This window comes from Buceros rhinoceros, unplaced genomic scaffold, assembly GCF_000710305.1.
Source record: "Buceros rhinoceros silvestris isolate BGI_N320 unplaced genomic scaffold, ASM71030v1 scaffold19366, whole genome shotgun sequence".
NCBI classification, from domain to species: domain Eukaryota; kingdom Metazoa; phylum Chordata; class Aves; order Bucerotiformes; family Bucerotidae; genus Buceros; species Buceros rhinoceros.
The window spans coordinates 63019-82341 of NW_010418376.1; the positions used below are offsets into that span (position 1 = coordinate 63019).

The window sequence follows — 19323 nt, forward strand, 5'->3', positions numbered from 1 at the left end:
GAAGAGCGGAGATGAACAGATCATCCATAACGAAGGGTGGTTCCCGCAGAATGGTGAGGTGGTCATGGATCATGGTTTCAAGGCGGTTAATTGGGGCAAGTTGGTCCGAGGAACATTTTGTTCAAGCACAGAAGCATGAACATAGGGAATGAAGACAGGGAACGTAGACAAAGACAAGGAGAAGGGTAAGACAGGGAAGGGCATGGGAATTTGGGTAAAGACAAGGAAAGGGAAATTGAACACAAAGGGAAAAGGATGAAATGGGGAAGGGAATACAGCAATGCAGAAGAAAAAAAATAAGGAAGTGGGGAACAAAAAAAAAAATAAAATATAGGTCAGTACATAGGAAATGCAGGAATTTGGTCAGAAAATGGTTGGTTTATGTACTGTACAAGAAAAACTGAGTAAAATGTAGCCACCCAAGACAAATATGGGTAAAGTACATTCATATCAAGAGTAAACTACAGCATTTAATCTCAACATGAAAATAAATAAAGAAAAACATGCAATAGAAATTTTAAACTTTGAACGTTAACTGCGTAAGCATGGCTGGTTATGAAATGCAGGCAAAAAATCCTTCAAAATGGCACTCTGATCTAAAACACCTCAACATGCAAAACTGTGGATGACAAAAATAGTACCAGATGATAAAAAAAGCTTAATGATTTACAGTGACAGAGGCCAGTTAAAAATGGAACAGCTAGACTGATACAAACGTCCCACATTTCATACCAGCTTTCACAGCCATAAAAATAAATGTAAAGGACAGTAAAAATGAAAAATTAAACCCCTTTAGATTTCAGAGTTAGCAAGAAAGATATAGTTTAGATGAAAATGCATTGCCACCTTTTTTTTTTAATTATTACTTTTTTAAAGACAAATGAGTAACTGCAAAGAAAAAAATTACTAAGAGACTGGAAGAATGCCTCGTCAAGATCTTTGGGAGAACCTTCAAAGAAAAATGTGTTAGAGTAGTTCACATAAATTAAGACCTTAAAATGTGAAATACAAGCATGAAATGAAACAGCAAACAATTAGAAGAAACAAAATTGAAATTCTAGTTAATGTGATTATAATTGCAAAAGAAAGCACAGTTGCTATTTTGTAAAAATAAAGCTTTCAATTCAAATATGGAACATGCAACAGTTTTCTTAGAAAACATAGGTAGCTGACTGTCAAAGGATATTTTAAGTTGTTAGCTACCTGGGAAAACAAAAGTATTAACAATAATGGCTTTAAATTAACTTTGGGGGATAATTAAAAAACAGCAAAAATACTTTGAGCTTAAAATCCAAACAGAGGAGGCCAAATGCAAAGAAATTATAAAACACTGACAAATGAAGTGTGACTAAAGAGGAAGAAAAAAAGTAAGACTGTTTCACTGACCTCTTCATTTAAATTGCTAACCAGGAGGACTGTATTGCCACCAGCTGAAACTCCAGGCATTCCCACACGACCAGCAGCAGCAGCTGCAGCTGCAGCAGCAGCATTTGGAATAGCCAAAGGACTCAGAGCTCCTGGAACAGCTGCAACAGGAAGCCCTAATTTTAAAATAAAGCACATTTTACGAAGCACACACAAGTCTTTTTAAAAAAAGTACCTACATCAGTACAAGTGTTGCATACAACACCCTACAAAGCAGATCATTCCACTGTTACAGTCGTCCAAAGGCTTGTAATATGGGTTGCTAAATTAATGTAAAGAAGAGAAACCTGAAAATTTTTGACTCGCCTGAAGTCTTCAAAGCAGCGGTGAGGTGTAAAAAGCATTCTTTTCAAATAAACATTTCTGAGCACTAAAACTCTTTCCACTGTACTCCAAAAGTGTCTAGTTATCAAAATGATCCAAAGTAAATGTTGATCAAATCAGTAAGAATAAACACTAATTGTGCTCTCTGCATCATCACATCCTTATTTTCCATCAACCTTTGAGAGGCATTACTCACTTCAACTTGATGCTTCAGACTAAATATAAAACACTGGAGTTGGTCATGTGAGAAGGCATAAGTATCTCTCAGAACCTTAGCATAAACGAGGTGAGGAGGCAACCCTCTAAATTCAAGATTCAAAGCAGCACCAGTGATTATGCTCTGAAGCTTTTGTAATCCTATTCCGTGAAGCAGCACGTTACCATTAACTAACCTTTCACCTGTACTTTTATTTTTCTTCTTCCAAGGAAACTCAGATCCTGTAGAGACCTGCTGATTTTGCCTGGTCAAGTCACCGGAGTTCTGGGCAAGTGTGCCACTCCTAATATCTGTGACAGGTCCTTATGACACATACACACTATATGTAGTTTATACAGAAGCGGCTTTATCATATTTGATCAAAATTTTATTTGCACATTTTAGAGTTCAGTATAAGGACATGACAAAATGTGTAAAAAATATAAAGAGAAGTAACTTCAGTATTTTGTTTTCTTTTACTGCAACTGGGTTCCCACATTTCAGTATTTTGGCAAAATTTCTAATGTTTACGATGTATATAATGTTTATGGTAAGCTAATACAACTTCTGGCCAATCTTCCAGTACGCTAGGTAGATTGTCTAAATATAACCTTTACACTATGTACCTAAGACTACTTTCTTTCCCACATTAACTTTTATTTTAAAGGAAGTAGTAAGAAAAAATAAGTTCTTCAGTTTCAGTCAATGCCCAAATACTAAGCAGATAATAGTAAACATATTCAACTACTAATTTAAAAAAAAGAATAATCCCAGATTTAGTATCAAAAGGGAACACACAGGGGGACAGAAGGAGGGAAAGTAAGCAAGATTACAATTTTTCTCATTTCCTAGAAGAGATTTCAATCTTCATTCCAAATCTTATGTTTTGTTACATAAATAAAAAAAAAGACAGACATATTTGGGGGGGCTGGACAAATGACCCCTCAAAGGCAACAGGACATCCATCACCCTTTACAATAGTGCTTAACAGTATTACTTATCAAGTATTGAAAAATATTTTCTGGTCATTTCCTGTCAAAGCAGACACAGAAGAAAAATCAGTATGCATTCTACAAAAGGAAATTAAAGAAATGGAATGCTTTCCAATGAAGTTTAGAAGATTAAAAATGTTAGTATTCAGGGGTCAAACCAGAGGACTACAAAGTTCTGAGGAATGACAGTTCTAGTCATCTCTCATGTCACAAGATAAAGGGAAAATCTACTTGAATCAAAAGGCAACAAATACGATCTTTTATTGCACTATATCTGCATCTGACTGTAATACAGAAAAAAGAAGGGAAAACCCTACCTTGTTTCTCCCTTCCATCTCACAAAAACACTTAACAGATTTGAGACTGAATTAGATGGTCTATGGAAACAACAGCCAGTTACATTCAACAGGCAATAAAGTGACGTATCACGTAAGCCAAGCACTAGCTGCCTCAGGGTTAGGAAGCACTTCCCCCAGGTATGCTACCATATGACCATCTGTTATGAGGGCTGCGTGCACTAGGTCTTCCATCACAGAATGCAGAAGTAACGCTAGCTGTCAGAGAAAGGGTGTGAAATTAGATGGACTACTGCTACTCCAAAGCATAGGAATTTTGTTTCTCAAAATCCATTTTGTGTGGAAGTGTAATATTATATACTTACATATATTAATTGCAAGACAAAAATCTAACAAATACTGTTAAAAAGCCAACAACAAAAAGACTATCCGGCATACAACAGCATAACATAAGCAAAAGTAGATCTGAGTCCTTACCACATTTTCCGTTAGTGATCTCATTATACGTATATAAGAAAACACATAGAGCAAGAAATTTAAGAATGCCACCAGTTCAACTCATGGTATTCTGTCTGAGCATGCAGAAGAACCTGAACAGCATTACATTAAGCTCAAAGTGAAGCTCCACTCTTCCATGGAGAAACACGTCCTTCAGGAACCATGTGTCAATAGGGCATGGCAGATATCCTGACTAAATACGCTCTATTGACATTACAGAAATAAGAATTCTAAAGGAAATAAAATACTAAAAGAAGGAAGTAGGAGGTAGGTCACACCTACCATTCTGCCATATTTTACACATCATAGTTTGCCAACCTTCATCTTCTAACTCTCTGAACTTCTTAGTGTTCTCATCCTTCTCCTTTTGAGAATCTGAATAGAAATGCAGCTATACATTGCATGCTCAAGCATCCATTTAGGCTTCTGAGTGTTTTCTATCCTCTGTCCTTTCTTATTTACGTCACATTTTGTGACTTTTTGCACACTAAGCAACCCAGAATGAGAACCCTGTTCACCCATAGTCAAGCAAGCACCATTTCCAATAGCCCATGGAGCCTTTTGTAAAGGTTTTTAGCTGTAGAGCTCATATTCTATAAAAACAAACACACACAGACAACTAGGAGAAACACCCCAAACTCAAACAAACAATCACCATACTATCATCCCCATTTGACAGCTGATGTAGAGTTACAATGTACCAGGTGCACCCAACTGGCCCGAGCAGAGTTAGAAAATATACCCAGCTCCCTCAAGTCAAAGCAAAAGAATGAATACTTTTACAGAGGAGAAAAACAACCATGATATACTATCTCCACTACTAAACAAAATATTTCCTGCTGCTTAGAAAACCAGTTTTAAAAAGGTCCATCCAGATAGTGAGAATTAAAATATGTAACTAGCTAATGAGTGTCATCTTCATAATTTTACTAGAAAAAACATTTTATATACACAAAATAATGAGTCTGACTGAAATCAAAAGGTTACAAAACTTACATAGTTTTGCAGACAAAAATTACAAAAGCATCTAAGTGACTTCCAAGCCTAAAACTAGAACATAGAGTCTGCTAATGTCACTTGGATGACTGTAACAAGTAGGGTAATGCCAATTATTAGACATATCCAAAGCGATGCAGTGATCCAAGCATCCTCAGACTATGATTCCACTACACCAAGCATATTAAACCTGTTAATTTGATGCATGCTATAAACATTATATACAAAGAAATATGTTAGTAAGCCCGCGACTGGAAAGAAACTTCTCAGGATTCAGGAAAACGTCAGAATTAAGAGTTACATAAGTAATGTTGCATTTGGCATTGGTCTCGTAAACCACTGATCTTTTAATTCTCCTCCTCTAAATCCCTGCCTTACAACACCTAATGTGATGAGGCTTGTTAATAAGCAGGTTCTTTGTTTTTGTCTCCTTACCACTCGTACTACAGCCCGATGTCTACACTGAGCTGACAAAAGAATTACTAACTGACTCAAGGACAATTCTACATCACTCATTTCTGCGGTGTCAAACTTCTTCAACAAACACTCATCCATCTTCCCCATTTCAGTCCTCTTCATCTTCCATTTCAATCCATTTAATCTTCCTCATTTCAACCCATGAAATGAGAGATGTAAATTTTTAAATGATAGGAAGTTGAAAGAGGGGAAAAAAAAAAAAGAAAATAACCTTCAGCTACAGGTTCTTCAGAGACTTAAGATTCTTAGGATATTTTTTACTTTCCAGAACTACTGCCGTACCTGTAAGTGACATGCCATTTTGCAAGTCATACTGGAGGATGTAAAGTCAAGCGCTCCTAAATTTGTGGGAGTGGAATTTACAACTAGATATGAAATGTATCTCTCAAGTAATCTGATTTCGGAAAAGGGTAGACAGAGTGTCTTAACTACAACTCAGTAACTTTAACTACAATATTCACTAACTTGTAACACACAGAGAGCAGAGGCCCCTCTTCACTACATTAACTCCAAGTTGGCTCATCCCACACAAAAACCCAATGCATGAAATCTATGTTGTTCTTTAGTGTTCCTTAGAAGAAAAATCAGAAATAATGAAAAAAAAATTAAGAAAAAAGACTAAGAACAATGATCACAATGTAAAAAACCAGATTTTATGCAAGTCATCAGATTACATCTAAGTACTATTAAATTTTGAGAATGAAAGGTGTTCTCACCAAAGAACAGCAACTTGACAGAAGTAGGAGTGAAACTTACACAATGAATTGTGATAAAAGACATTACAAATTTCTCCTACAATTATTTTGTTAATAGTCAGAAGATATATTAATCTGTATCTTTCTCAAAGTATACCACCTACTACCTCTGATGAACTCAAAAGCTGACAGGATATTAGAACTCAAGTACCATAGGACTAGAAGTGCAAATACGGATTTCTTATTTTTCCTTTTGTTTACAGAAGCCACACTTTTTTTTTTTAAAGAGCATAATCTTTCCCCATTGAAGAAAACAAAAAGAATGTTGCTTTCATATTTTGATATTGCAAATGAGCATTAGCATGAATGAAACTTGCAAATCATGTTAAGTCTCCGCTACAAACTTGGGTGGGACAGTGGGCAAAGTGGGTAGTGGCAGCTGACAGGAACATATGAATGAGGGGAGGACAGATTTGGGAATAAAAGTAGGACTAATTTGGCTTTTCCTTGTACTTTGTGCACGTCTTATTTTGTCACACATGCTCTCATTCATTTATGCAGAATTTCTATATAGAAGTGTGTTACTACAATTCAGATCACAATATAGACTGAACCTCGAATCCGACTTCAAATACTATCGCACTTTAAGATCTTTTGTTAGAAGGGTTAATAAACATCTTCATCAAGTGACTTTGCAACACAAATGAACAATGTCAGAATCATACCTAGAAGAGAGGTCTCCTTTGCAAATGCTGCAGCAATAGCTGGGTCAAGCGCTGGCTGTCCATCACCAGATGGAAGATCAGGACGAGTGTAGTCCCTGCTTTTATCATTGTTGTACTTTACATTCAAATTCACCAATTTGGAAAAATCAATCCGTAGGGTACAGCAAGCATTATAAATATTTTGACCATCCAAGGCCTGGAAAAGGGAGTCGATTCATTTAAAAAAATACAATACAGGTTTGTTAAACATTTTTTTTTTTTTCAAATGAGGTCAACATATAGATATTTACCAGTCTTACTGTCTATCTTAAAAGCAATTAAGACTAAAATGCATTAACCTTTCTTAACATGATTCCAGGAAGCTTAATCTTTACTTTTCTTACTTAGGAACTGTTTATGCATCAATGTAAGCAAACTTAAAAGTCAGTCTGTTGAATAAAGTTAATTAACCTGTATTCCATAGTACAGCTTTAATTCAAACATAATGCCAAGCCCCTCTGCTAGGTCTGGACCAGCAAAGTTGACCCTTCCTACAAAATGTATTACCACAGCTGACATCTCCAAATCTCATGAAATCACTTACAACAATGACCACCATTAGCAATCAATCTACAAGATTAAATAAGCCAATATTATTAGAACTTGCAAGAAAGGGGAAAATAAAACTAGAAGTACAGACACTGGACAATCTAGACATCATCTCAACAGATACTTAGCAATTAAGGAGAAACTCCTATGCTCGAAACTCAGCTTAAACAATGCTTACTACAGTATTGGCAAAGCAAAATCTACTGTCCTGATTCACAGAATCATAAAATCCCAGGCTTGAAGGGACCTCAAGGATCATCTGGTCCAACGTTTCCTGGCAAAAGCATGGTCTAGACAAGGCGGTGCAGCACCCTGTCCAGCTGAAACTTGGAATTGTCCAGCGTGGAGAAATTCACCATTTCCCTGGGGACACTATGCCAACGGCTGATTGTACTCACAGTGCTAAAATTTTCTTCTTGCGTCCGAATGGAATCTCCCCAGGAATAAATTATACCCATCACCCCCCATCTTTTCCATGTAAAAAGGGCGTCTCCACCTTCTTTGTCGCCACCCTTTAAATACTGGAACATGGTCATAAGGTCTCTCCTAAGCTGCCTTTTCTTGAGGCTGAACAAACCCATTTCTCTCAGCCTTTCTTCATACGGCAGCTTCCCAGTCCTTCGATCACCTTTGTGATCATCATCTCTGCACTCTCTCCAGCCTGCCCACACCTTTTTGTACAGTGGGGACCAAAACTGAACACAGCACTCCAGGTGTGGCCTGACAAGCGCTGAGTAGAGTGGGATAATGACTTTATCTCTGCTGGTGATGCCCTTGTTAATGCAGCTCAGCATGTTGATGGCTTGCTTTGTCACTGCAGCACACTGCTCACTCATGGAATTCATAGAACTCAGATTCACAGAATACAAGCTGAGGATTAATTTTGTATTGTTGGGGTGGTGGTGGGCATCACCATTCCAGAATACAGAATCTGCTAGCTCTTTCACACACAGTGGCAAAGCAGATTCCATGGCTCCTAATGCCTGTATCAGGGAAAAGAATCTCACCTTATCACTTACATCTAAACAAGTATACATTGAGAGTAAGTCATCATTTTTAGAAGACTTCTTACCTTCTAAAAGTCACTAAGATACGGACTATAGGTAGGTGACTACACAGTCAGAGCTCACTTATTGTCAAAGACGGTGCCATTGCCATCAAGGAAATACCCATTCACATAATGAAGAAAACCAGGTATGAATGAGATCAAAAGGCATTATCCTTTAGCTTTGTCCAAATCACAGGACCATGACACAAAGCTTTAAGTCTTTAAAACACAATCAAAATTCATATTATACCTCTGTGCAGAGTCTGTAGACATATCGATTTATGACTAGCAGAAGGTTGTTAAGTTGATGAAAATCTTTTTGTTTTAAAGTAGTAAACCAAAATACACCTGTTTGTAGTTTCTAGAGTAGTCAGTGTTTAGGGAGCTGCCTAAGTATCTAGAACTTATTCTGAAACAGCAAAAAACTCTTCTCCCTGACAAATTCAAAGTGACCAAAAGTACATACAAAAGAATAGCGCACAAGAGAAATCCCTTGTAGCTGGGACGCACACATTCTGAAGAAACGTCCTGAACCAGAAAGAAAGGAGATGCACTAGTCATACTCTGGGAAAGGCTCCTTGCAACAGATCAAAACAAAACAAAACCTTACCCCATCCACCTCTACCAGCAGCATCATACACTTTCAACAACAATCCAAGATTACCTGCCACCAGGGTTTCTTCAAGGTTAATGTTGGCATGCAAAGTCACAACTGTGAGTGTTGTGTCCTGAACTCCTTCTTATAAGGCAATAAAAGAATGTGCAATAAACCCTCAAACCCTGTTACTCTCAGACAGACATCTTGACAAAAATGAGACTGTAGCCATACTATTAGTGAATGTACATACAGACATCATCTCAAAGAGCTCTAGTTATTGCTAAGAAAATTATCTTTCCTTGAGTGTTTATCTATACATACTTTCACGTGTGACACAGTACCACACCACGCACATGACAAACCAAGGAGATCAAGTATCATGGGACCCTTCTACAAAATGTATCCCTGTCTTGCCTGTGCCAGCAAATCCATTACTTAAGTTACAACAACAAACAGACAAAGTAGTATCAAAACTTACATCAAGAACACATCAATCTTTCCAGGCTCTTGCCTTCCCTCCCTCCCTTCTTGTTACTGAAGGGTACCCTCCTCCAAGGAGTCCCCGACTTTCCCAAAGGGGAAAACGATTCTGACGAGTAGTTCACCTCCTGCCAAGAGCTTGTCAGCAGCCAAATGCCTGAAAAAACACACTGTGGTATTCGGGAGCACACAAACAAGATGGCTAGTAAGAACACGCAAAAGACCAATAGAAAATAGTGGTAAAAAAACCCCAAAATCCCTTTCTCAATTCAGACTGATACATAACCCAAGGAGACATGCACAAGCCTGAACTAACACACTGACTGCAACTCCACAGTGCAGGACTTCAGCTCCACAGTGCAGACACACTATCATCCATGTAAGTTTCTCTACTGCTACTTACAATTGGTTTTGGGAGAGGAAAAAACCACCACCAAAAAAGAAAAAAAACCCCAACCCAAAACCCAACCCAAACCACAGAAACATCAAAAGATGTCTCCTAATAACTACACATGCTGCATAGTTCTATACCAGCCACAGCAGTTCAGAAAGGGAGAACATCATAAATAAGAAAAATCACAATCCCAAATACTACTGAAAGTTCCAAAACAGCAGGGTTGGCTGGTAAGAAGCCAGTATTCCTGAACAATTACTACAGTAAAAACATTCAAAATATTTAGAAAGGGTCTTTAGAAAGGACTATAACCAGGGTTATAGTCACAAAGAACCCAAAACCTGTTTGTCTCTCATAGCAGCACCTTTCACTGAAGGCAAGAATAAGCAAGCAAAGCCTAACAACACAGAAAATAGCAAAATTAGATTGGGAAGTCGTAAGGTTCCAGAACAGAGAGCTACGATTGTCACAGTCAGTAAAAATGACCATACAAGGAATACTGATGAAATGGAGGTCTGCACCACAAAACACTATGCTCTCTTATTTCTTAAAAACAACGTGAAACCATCCTCTTTTTTTGCTTATAGCAGCTAGAAGGATGAAGAGATGAAAACTGCTGACTGAGAAAAGATCCCACAGATTCAGAGGCGAGACAAGAGACTGTTCCAATGGAAAAAAAAAAAGAAGAAAAAAAGGAGAGCTCAATAAACTGTATTTTCTCCTGCTGCTGATGCAATCAACCACACAGAAATCCTTCCTGTCCTTTTGCAGAAAAGCTTCTATGTAGCCAACTCATGACACTAGGATCTCTCATTTTCCGATGAGATTATGGATGTTGAGAGAAGTGGTAACAGCAACAAAAGTGTTGTCAGATGGCAGAAAACACTCTAGATGTACCAAATGTAACATTCTGAATGACCCGATGCAGCTCTCTGATGCAGCTTGATTCAGATAAAGAGTCAGATCTATCAAGAGGCTCCAAAGTGGAAGACGAACATTCTTAGAATCATCTGTCCTCTCAGGCTTTCATTACCTGATATAATAGATAGAATTCACTGCTCTTACTTGCTGTTCAAAATCCCCAAAAATCCTTGAGAAAAAGAGTCCCTTGAAAAGTGCTATATCTATAGGAACTATGCTTTGATGAGCTTTTCCTAAGACCTGTACAGACCACAAATTTGTGGATCGAAATCCCCCAACAGGATATGGGGTCGAGGTAGGCCTCTAAAAGAAAAAAATCACTAAGAGAAACCACTACACCATTCTTTAGCTAATTCATATACGGTACCTAGAAGACAGACAAGAACAGAGTTTAGGAGACAGGAAATGATTCAAAGTTTTGATATTCTCAATTCCCACGTCAGAAGCAGAGCCCAGTGATTTTGCTAGCAGACATCTCTGGAGACACGTGGCTTCAAACAACAACAGATAGTTGTCCTGGTTTGAGCACAATAGTGTAACTGCCCCTTTCTTTGTCAAGCACTGTAAGCACCTAAGATGATGAAAGAATCATAGAACCATAGAATGCTTTGGGTTGGAAGGGACCTTCAAAGGTCATCCAGTCCAACCCCCCTGCAGTGAGCAGGGACATAATCAACCAAATCAGGTTGCTTAGAGCCCTGTCCAACCGGACCTGGGATACTGCCAGAGATGGGGCATCTATCACCTCTCTGGGCAACCTGGGGCAGTGTTTCATCATCTTCTTTGTAAAAAAACTTCTTCCTTTTATCTAGTCTAAACATCCCCTCAGTTTAAAGCTATCACCCCTTGTCATGTTGCAACAGGCCTATTCTAAAACAACTGTCTCCATCCTTCTTATAGGTTCCTTTTAAGTACTGAAAAACTGCAAGAAGGTCTCCCCAGAGTGTTTTCTTCTCCAGGCTGAATGACCCCAACTCTCTCAGCCTGTCCTCAGAACCGAGGTGCTCCATCCCTCTGACCGTTTTTGCGGCCTTCCTCTGGACCCTCTCCAACACAGAATCCAAGTCAGGATCTCTTGCAAGATGAAGATAACTTGAAAGCAAATTACAGTGGACAGAAAAAAGTGTCAGAGAGGGGCAATATAACAAAGCCACTGCCTCCTCTCCAAACTTCTAAGCAGAAAAGAGATGTTTAATCCCTACTCTCTCTCTGTTCCCAAAACACTCACAGCAGGAGAAACTAGAAAGAAGATTTTTAGAAGGTCCTAACAGTTTAAGGCATTAAAAAAAAAAAACAGTCCAGCTCAAGTGAGTACCTCAAAGTAATTGAAGGCCATATGGTAAACACCTCTTGGGAAAGATGTGTCCCAAGTGCACTGTGCAGATGAAATTTCTTTCTTTTAGAGAAGTGTCTTGGATATGGGAAGTTCCTGTGCTAAGAAGTGTATGTAAAACACATTCCATTCTCCAAAAATAAGATTCAATTTATTTTTTTATGTGCAGTTCCTTCACTGAAGGACCAGTTGCCTATCTTACTCTTTTCTACAAAACTGGAAGATCTAGGACACAAACACTGTTGCTGCAGTTCCTGGGCTTCCACATCCAATGGATAGATTCCAGGACTCTTTTGTTTACCTGAACACTACTTACCATCTTCAAGCACAAATTGTGCACTGTAAGATACAAGATGCCTGAAAATCCTTAATACAGTAATCACAGATAACTGCCCTGAAGCTAAATATCTTATCTGCAGATGTCCTTGCTTTGCATTCTGGCAATGACTACCTGAGGTTCCTATCACAGATTTTAGGGCAACGTAGCCTAGGATAAGTCTTTTGTAGACTGCTACAAGTGTAGAGCCACCCTGAAGCTGTCACTCAAAACAAGTGGAAAGAAGTAGCCTTGAATGTAGAGTCAAACCTCAACAGAATCACTGTACATGTACTCTGAATCACCTACGGGCTAAGTAAGGGCCAACTGTAACAGAAACTCAATTAGACTTATGATATTTTTAATCTATTTTCAGTTAAGATGACTGTCGTGCTACATGACTCTCCGTTAATCCTCCACAGATGAGGCATTAATAACTATTAATATCCAAGATCTGGTAAGAGTCCTTCTGGTGCGTTTACACACAGACAACACTCTGGATTAGCCAGATGTTCAGAAAGAAACACTGGCACACTAATCTTTCTATGGTATACCAGATTGCTGGTATTCCATATTTAAGATTGCTGGTTATGATGAGGGTACTGATAATTTACTGTGAAAATGGTCTATGTCTGATAGAGTATTTCCTTATGCATACAGACATCTCCAGGACATAACCTTCTGTTTCATGAGAAGCACGGTAGTTCAGTGTGCTCTACTGCTGCACATTCTCAGCACTTGCTACAAGCCATGGCTAGACTGCTGCACTGCACAGGGCCTGGAGTTTGTTGTCTTCATCTTTACTTGCCACTATAACAAACTATAACGATCCAATCTGAGGGTGGAGATGACACATGAATCAGCGTAGCCACAATCTACTTCTACAGGAAATGAGTTTCTCACAAAGCAAGTGGAGCAAGAATGTGATTTTTCACTACCTGCTCATTCAAATAGCAAAAGTGGTCCCATAAGGCTAGAGACTTCATACTGTACATTCTCGTCAGTGTCACTATTTTCTCAGAACCTTCACATGAATAGCATCTCTCCTTGGTACTTACATCACTCGAGTTTTTCAAATTGCTCTTTAACTTCCTTAATAAGTCTTCAATTTCTATTAAGGCCACATTCTGATTTCCTGTAAAGAGTGCCAGTGGAAAATTAAATTTCCCCGTTGTCTTCTATAGTAACAACTGACGGAAAACAGATCGTAAGCTTCTTTACTCTTTTACCATGCTTTTAATTTTGAAATCCATGCAATTTAAATGCAGCCACCACATCATCTTGCTTCTACTACATTTCCAGATGTATTTAAACTGGAGGGTGTTTTCCCACTACCTGGCCATTTCTTTCCTTTAGGTATTTTTGTGTTGGTGCCAATCCGTGTTTCACCACGGTAGCTCAATTCTAAGAACTGTACTTACTTTACTGTATTTAGCTTGGGAGGGTAGCAGGGAAATCAAACCTTCCTTCAAATTTAGCAATCTTCAATACTTGCAGTTGGTATTACTCTTAGCATTTGGTCTATTTATGTATAGATTGGTTAAAACATGAAACTATAAACCTAAGGTAATTTCAATTTGTCACTAAGATAGGCTCGAAGATCACTGACAGTGACTGTATGTGCAAGAATCACCGTTACTCAATGAAGCTTAGTTTAGAGCAGCTACCCTAATAAAACCATGCAAAACTGGAGAAACAAACACATGCTTTTTTTTTGCTTTTTAAAAGAATTATGACCAATACAGTATTCCACGAGGTAGTATCAGTTTGTCGTAAGTCAACAGCAGCAAGAGATTCCTAGGTTCCTTTTATACGTCATCCTTTTGTTATTTTGTTACTACTTTAGAATATATTCCTAGATTTACACTGATAATATTCATCACTACAGTCCATTTCACAGACATCATCTTTCCATTAAATCTTCTGATTCTATGTAAGACTCAAAAAATGAAGTCAAAAGATTAAAAATGCACTTTAAAAGTAGCATTAATATCTATTACGGAAAAATAACTTCCCAAACACAAATTAAGACTGAATTATAAAACACATTAGCATCCAACTGTTTATCAAATATTTTTAACGTTAGTTTCTGCAGCAGTAATCTGTAGGTTACTTATCTAGTTTCTGTATTACTATTTTAAACCTAGTTAAAACCTTAAAGGTGACACATTTCCATCTCCCTCTACTCTGAGACTTGATCTAATATTGGATACTATTTATCCCTAATTTAAATTGTACTCTAAATCTATAAATATTTCCACACTAATCTCTTCCTGAAAATCATCTTAAAGTAGATCATCATAAATCAAGTTGCAAATCTTTTTGCCTCTGGCTAATTTTTCTCAATATCATGTAAACTTACACTCCGCTTGTTGAAAATTTTTTTTTTTATTCCCTATCTTGATGATTTCACAGTTTTTTAATCAATACCCAATATTTCATTTAGTGACGAGGATAAAAATTACTATCCTCACCACTTAGTGAAGGCATTTATTTCAATATAATCATAATTCTTTCCATAGAAAACGAAGCCTATCCTTTCTTTCCTAAGAGATACTCATTGCTAACCTAGTCTGAGGTGCAAGCTTTTCACTTTTTTCTGAAGTTCTCAACTATCCTGTCCTCTATGGGCAATGAGTATGTTCTATGTTGCCAAGCAACACTTCCCCAGCACATCAATTTTAATCAGCCTTCCACAAACCTGGACTGCGTGTAAAGGTTTGAAAATATAAATTAATACCATTTATCTCTTGAAAAAAAGAACATATTAAAGAAACCTAGCCTTCCTCTTTGGTTCAACTTTCCTATTGCCACAGATGTGGATATATTCCATTCAATTAACTCAAAACATCAAGTCTAGATGACATGCTGTTGATCTTTGTCATAATTACTCCATAGGCTCTCTCCTGTTTAATTAATAAAACCAGTTCCTGCCTCTCTTACCAATGACAGGAGAATTTCCAATAAAATAAAAGTCAGATCCTGCTCTCATCTGTCACTGCTGCAAAGCTCCTTCATAGTCTAGTCCCATGAGTAAGACAGTACTCTAGTTTCTGAGCATTTACGGTTATAACGAAGTCTAGATACATATTTCAGCCACTAGAAAATTAAATACTTTCACAAACCTATACCCAAATCCACAAAAAACATCTTTGTTTTGATGCTCATAAAGTATCTACCAAAAATTATCCAACAGGCTTACTAAATTTGCTGATTGCAGTGAATTAATTATGCATCAACATTACATCCCAAATTTTTACTTCAGGTTGACATTTTCACTATTGCAGTCTTGCATATTATCTCTCTGCAGTCTTACTAAAATATTTTTTCGTAATTACAGATTGTCATCACGGCTTGGCTTCACGAACGAAGATCTGGGAAGGGCTTTTCCCACGCTCACTGCAAGCGATGAGTGCACCCTTCAGGCCTGCGCGGTGGATTTTTTAGGTGAGGCGCAGCGTGCGTGGAACTGGCTCCACCCTTTACACCTGAGGTTCATCTGCCAGGGCCTAGCGAGCTTGGACAGTGACAGCGAAGTCCTGAGGTCGTAGGTTTGGTTAGAGTATCCTTCTCTTAGATGATGGATGCCTTACAAGGCTAAACGAGCTCCATCTGCCCGGGTTTGGGGTCAGAGTTGTCCTTCTCCTAGGATGGCTGCCCGAAGGCTAGTGAGCCCATCCTGCTCCTGGACACATTTTGTCTGAGCCTTCAGTTGAGACCTCTCTGGCTTGGAAGACCCCACCGGAGGCACATGCCACCACCAGCACAGCTCTCAACCTCACAAGAGCACGCAAGCTCCTCTCCCACGGCAAGGGGGTGCCCGTGAAAGAGTTGCTGCTCTACCTCCAGACATCACAGACCCGGGCACGGGGCGGCTGGGGCCTGCCAAGAACGGGAGTCCTGGAGGGGTAATTACAGATACATACAATTCTTTAGACATAGTATCCTTAAGCACAGTACCTTTAAACACTGGTTTTACTCAATAGAACATCATTATATGATAACTCCCATTTATTTTTTTAATATCAAAAAATTCACAGTAATGGTGGAGGACTATGATACATTATTAGGGTCAGTACTACATTTCACAAGTATTCAGAGTATAGGAAGGCTCCAGCCTTAAAAGAGAACTATACTTACAAGTTTTGCTTGCTGTGCGTTTACTGGATCGCCATACTGCAGTAAAGCTTGAAACTGGTTATTCTTTGTGAATGTGATTATCTTCAATACAGCACCAAATTTAGAGAATATCTGCCAAAAACATTGTAAAGTTTTACACACGAGTTCCTCTCAGTCACAGCTCAAGTTAAAATGAGATCTACCTTACCTGATGAAGAACATCCAGGGTTACCGGATAGTACATATTGTCAATAATTATTCTAAGTACTGGACTCTGAGCTGGAGTCACTGCACTCTCGCTAACAGTGGTCCCACTAATGGGAGCATTTGTTGCCTGCACAGCCGTCACTGCCTGAAGAACAGCTTGAGCACGCTTGAAAAAAAAAAAAAAAAAAAAGAAGATAGAATACAGACTTCAATATTTCAAGATGAGAGACAGAAATTAACTAGCATTACTAATACAGTTAACTTTAGAAACATATAATAGTCCACTTATTTAAAACTCAGAGCTACAGACATAACAAAACATAAGCGCAATGCAGTTTTGACTCTGTGAGAAGAGACAATAAAATGAAGACATCAATTAATCCTTATGTCACAATAAGGAGGGGCTTCAAACGGCACCAATATCAATCTTCCTAGTAGCAAGTTTATTGTTTTACTAGCTGGGATAAAGAAAGTGAGAATTTTGTACGTTTCAAGACTCTTTACAGACCTTTTTTTCCTTTGAAGAAAGAAAACAGAACACCAAGCCAACAACCTCAACCAACCAAGAAAAAAAAGCCAATCCTACAGAAATCAGAAATAGTTATCCTATTTTTCAAGAGACTGTATTACAGTTAACATTTCACTGCCATTTTAATTATGTAGAAGGCTCTTATAGGAAGGGATAATGCTAAACATTTCCACACTTCTCCATTTTAACACAACGAAATGATACACAAGACTGACAAGTGTCAGAAATCAGTATCCACAGAGAGGTAAACAAACTGGTGTCTGTTATCCACCCTCTTTCATAAAAAGGAAAACAAAATCCTCTCTGTGTGGGGATTTTTTTGTTGTTAAACAAAGTAGGGTTTTAGAAATTCAAAGGTAACCACGATGACATCACAAGGACACACATCTACCTAACTACTTCCACTGCCAAAACAGACAGTATCAGAAAGATTAGATGTCTTTTTCTGAGAAAGTGCAGAAAAAAGGTTTTCCATTTAATACTTTCATTACAGCAGCCTTATGAAGCAAAACAATACAAAACAGACAAGTGAGCATGCCAGGTAAAAATATTAATGCATTTTGCATATTTTAAAGGTATTAGATCTACTACACAATTTCATGTCTCACAACTTACATGATACTCCTCATACTGAAACGAATCAATGAGTAAGGAGAGTGGGGGGGAGGGAAAAAAAAGACCCAGTGAACACTAGTTGGGAAAACAAAACTTACCTCTACGCTTAATATTAATTACTGTAATTATGTAAAAATACCTTTTATTAACAACACATCTTTTTTCTCCCTAATGTATGAAATATCTGGCCAACTTGAAAGTTGGGTATTTACTCAAGTTGCATAATTACTTCCTACTCCTTCTGTAAGCACAAAAGCAGCACATATCAATTAGAACTCGCTCCTTAAAGTGACTGGAAAAATCTAGACTGTATAACCCAAAGAACCAAAACTCAAAGTCAATTTTAACACAACACCCTCATTCTTAGTACTCCTCTATGCTTAAACATCGTATTTCATTCCACTAAAATTAATGTGGATAAATGAAGGACTTAACATTGGGAAATAAGGACAACATTTATTACAGTATTTTGTCAAAGTTCAAAATAATGTTTAATCTCATATATAAAGTCACTTTTGAAGATACTTTAGTGTGTGCTGATATTAATTTAAAAAGATCAGCTACACCATTCAGAAACTCTAACATTTATTTCCAAATGTTGCAGAGGCTATTCTATTCTCAATTCTTCTGAGACCAGATATTGTATGAAACACGGTAAGATATGTTTGTTCTAAATCTGAGTTTAAATGCTCCTCTTAGTGTTTCGATGTCTCACAGGAAAAGGATTTTCATAGACTTATAAAACTGAGATGAAAACTTAAATGGTCCCTTTTGAAACTGTTTATTCAGAGTGAACTCATTCTAAGTACGTAACTAAAAATAGTCTTGGAAGCTACAATTATTGAGAAATTCAGAATAGCAGAGCTTAATAGAACTTTTCCTATTTTCACTATTTCTAAATGCCTGACTGTTTAAAGTACCCCTTGGTTAAAGAGATTTTTTTTTCTACCTTCTTTCTAACTAAGATATTTGCACCTTTGTCTATTTTTTTTATCCTATCTTTCCAGCTACTTTGTATCTTCCTCCTGCTTGAACATCCAGAAAAAGACAATTTCAAAATTAATTTGGCTGAATGAGAAAGCTGTCAAATACAGATTAAAAATTTCAGTTTTCAGTATATATAAAAAGCAGTATCTGCATCACCTTTATTTTTCGTTACAGAAAAAAGAATATCCAACCATCCCACGTTTTATACAATGCTTTTTGAGATCCTAGTTACAGAATACCTACTGCCCAGTACCTATTTAAATTATTTAGTTCTAAATTGAAGAAATAGAGACTTGAACGACTGGCAATATGTTAAAATAGGGTACTAATGTGTACGGTGGCATAAAAGTTGCTGAAAAGTCAGCATATCCTATATGTAGAAAAGGTGGACACATGAAGTACAAAACCAGCATCATCACAGATGCCAGAGGACAATACAAGAGAAAGCTTTTTAAGAAAGTATGTCCATATACTATACAGACAGAATTCATCATCTATTCTCTTTTTTCAAAAGTAAATGAAGGTATTTATTTGTCTTTGTAAATTACTTTTCTTCTTTTTTGG

At 37.6% G+C, this 19323-nt stretch overlaps 1 protein-coding gene across 4 annotated transcripts in view; it reads right to left on the reverse strand.

Moving 5' to 3' along the window:
- PTBP2 (polypyrimidine tract binding protein 2) overlaps positions 1 to 19323 on the reverse strand; it is a 26727-nt gene that overhangs the window by 3203 nt on the left and 4201 nt on the right. For 2 of the 4 annotated variants that reach the window (XM_010138523.1, XM_010138524.1), the window contains 4 exons: positions 16630 to 16794; positions 16443 to 16553; positions 6625 to 6820; positions 1387 to 1541 (listed from right to left, as the gene is read on the reverse strand). In XM_010138523.1, the coding sequence (XP_010136825.1) occupies positions 1387 to 1541; positions 6625 to 6820; positions 16443 to 16553; positions 16630 to 16794 (627 nt within the window). The remainder of the gene's footprint in view (positions 1 to 1386; positions 1542 to 6624; positions 6821 to 16442; positions 16554 to 16629; positions 16795 to 19323) is intronic. The other 2 variants (XM_010138527.1, XM_010138526.1) reach the window with 1 other exon arrangement.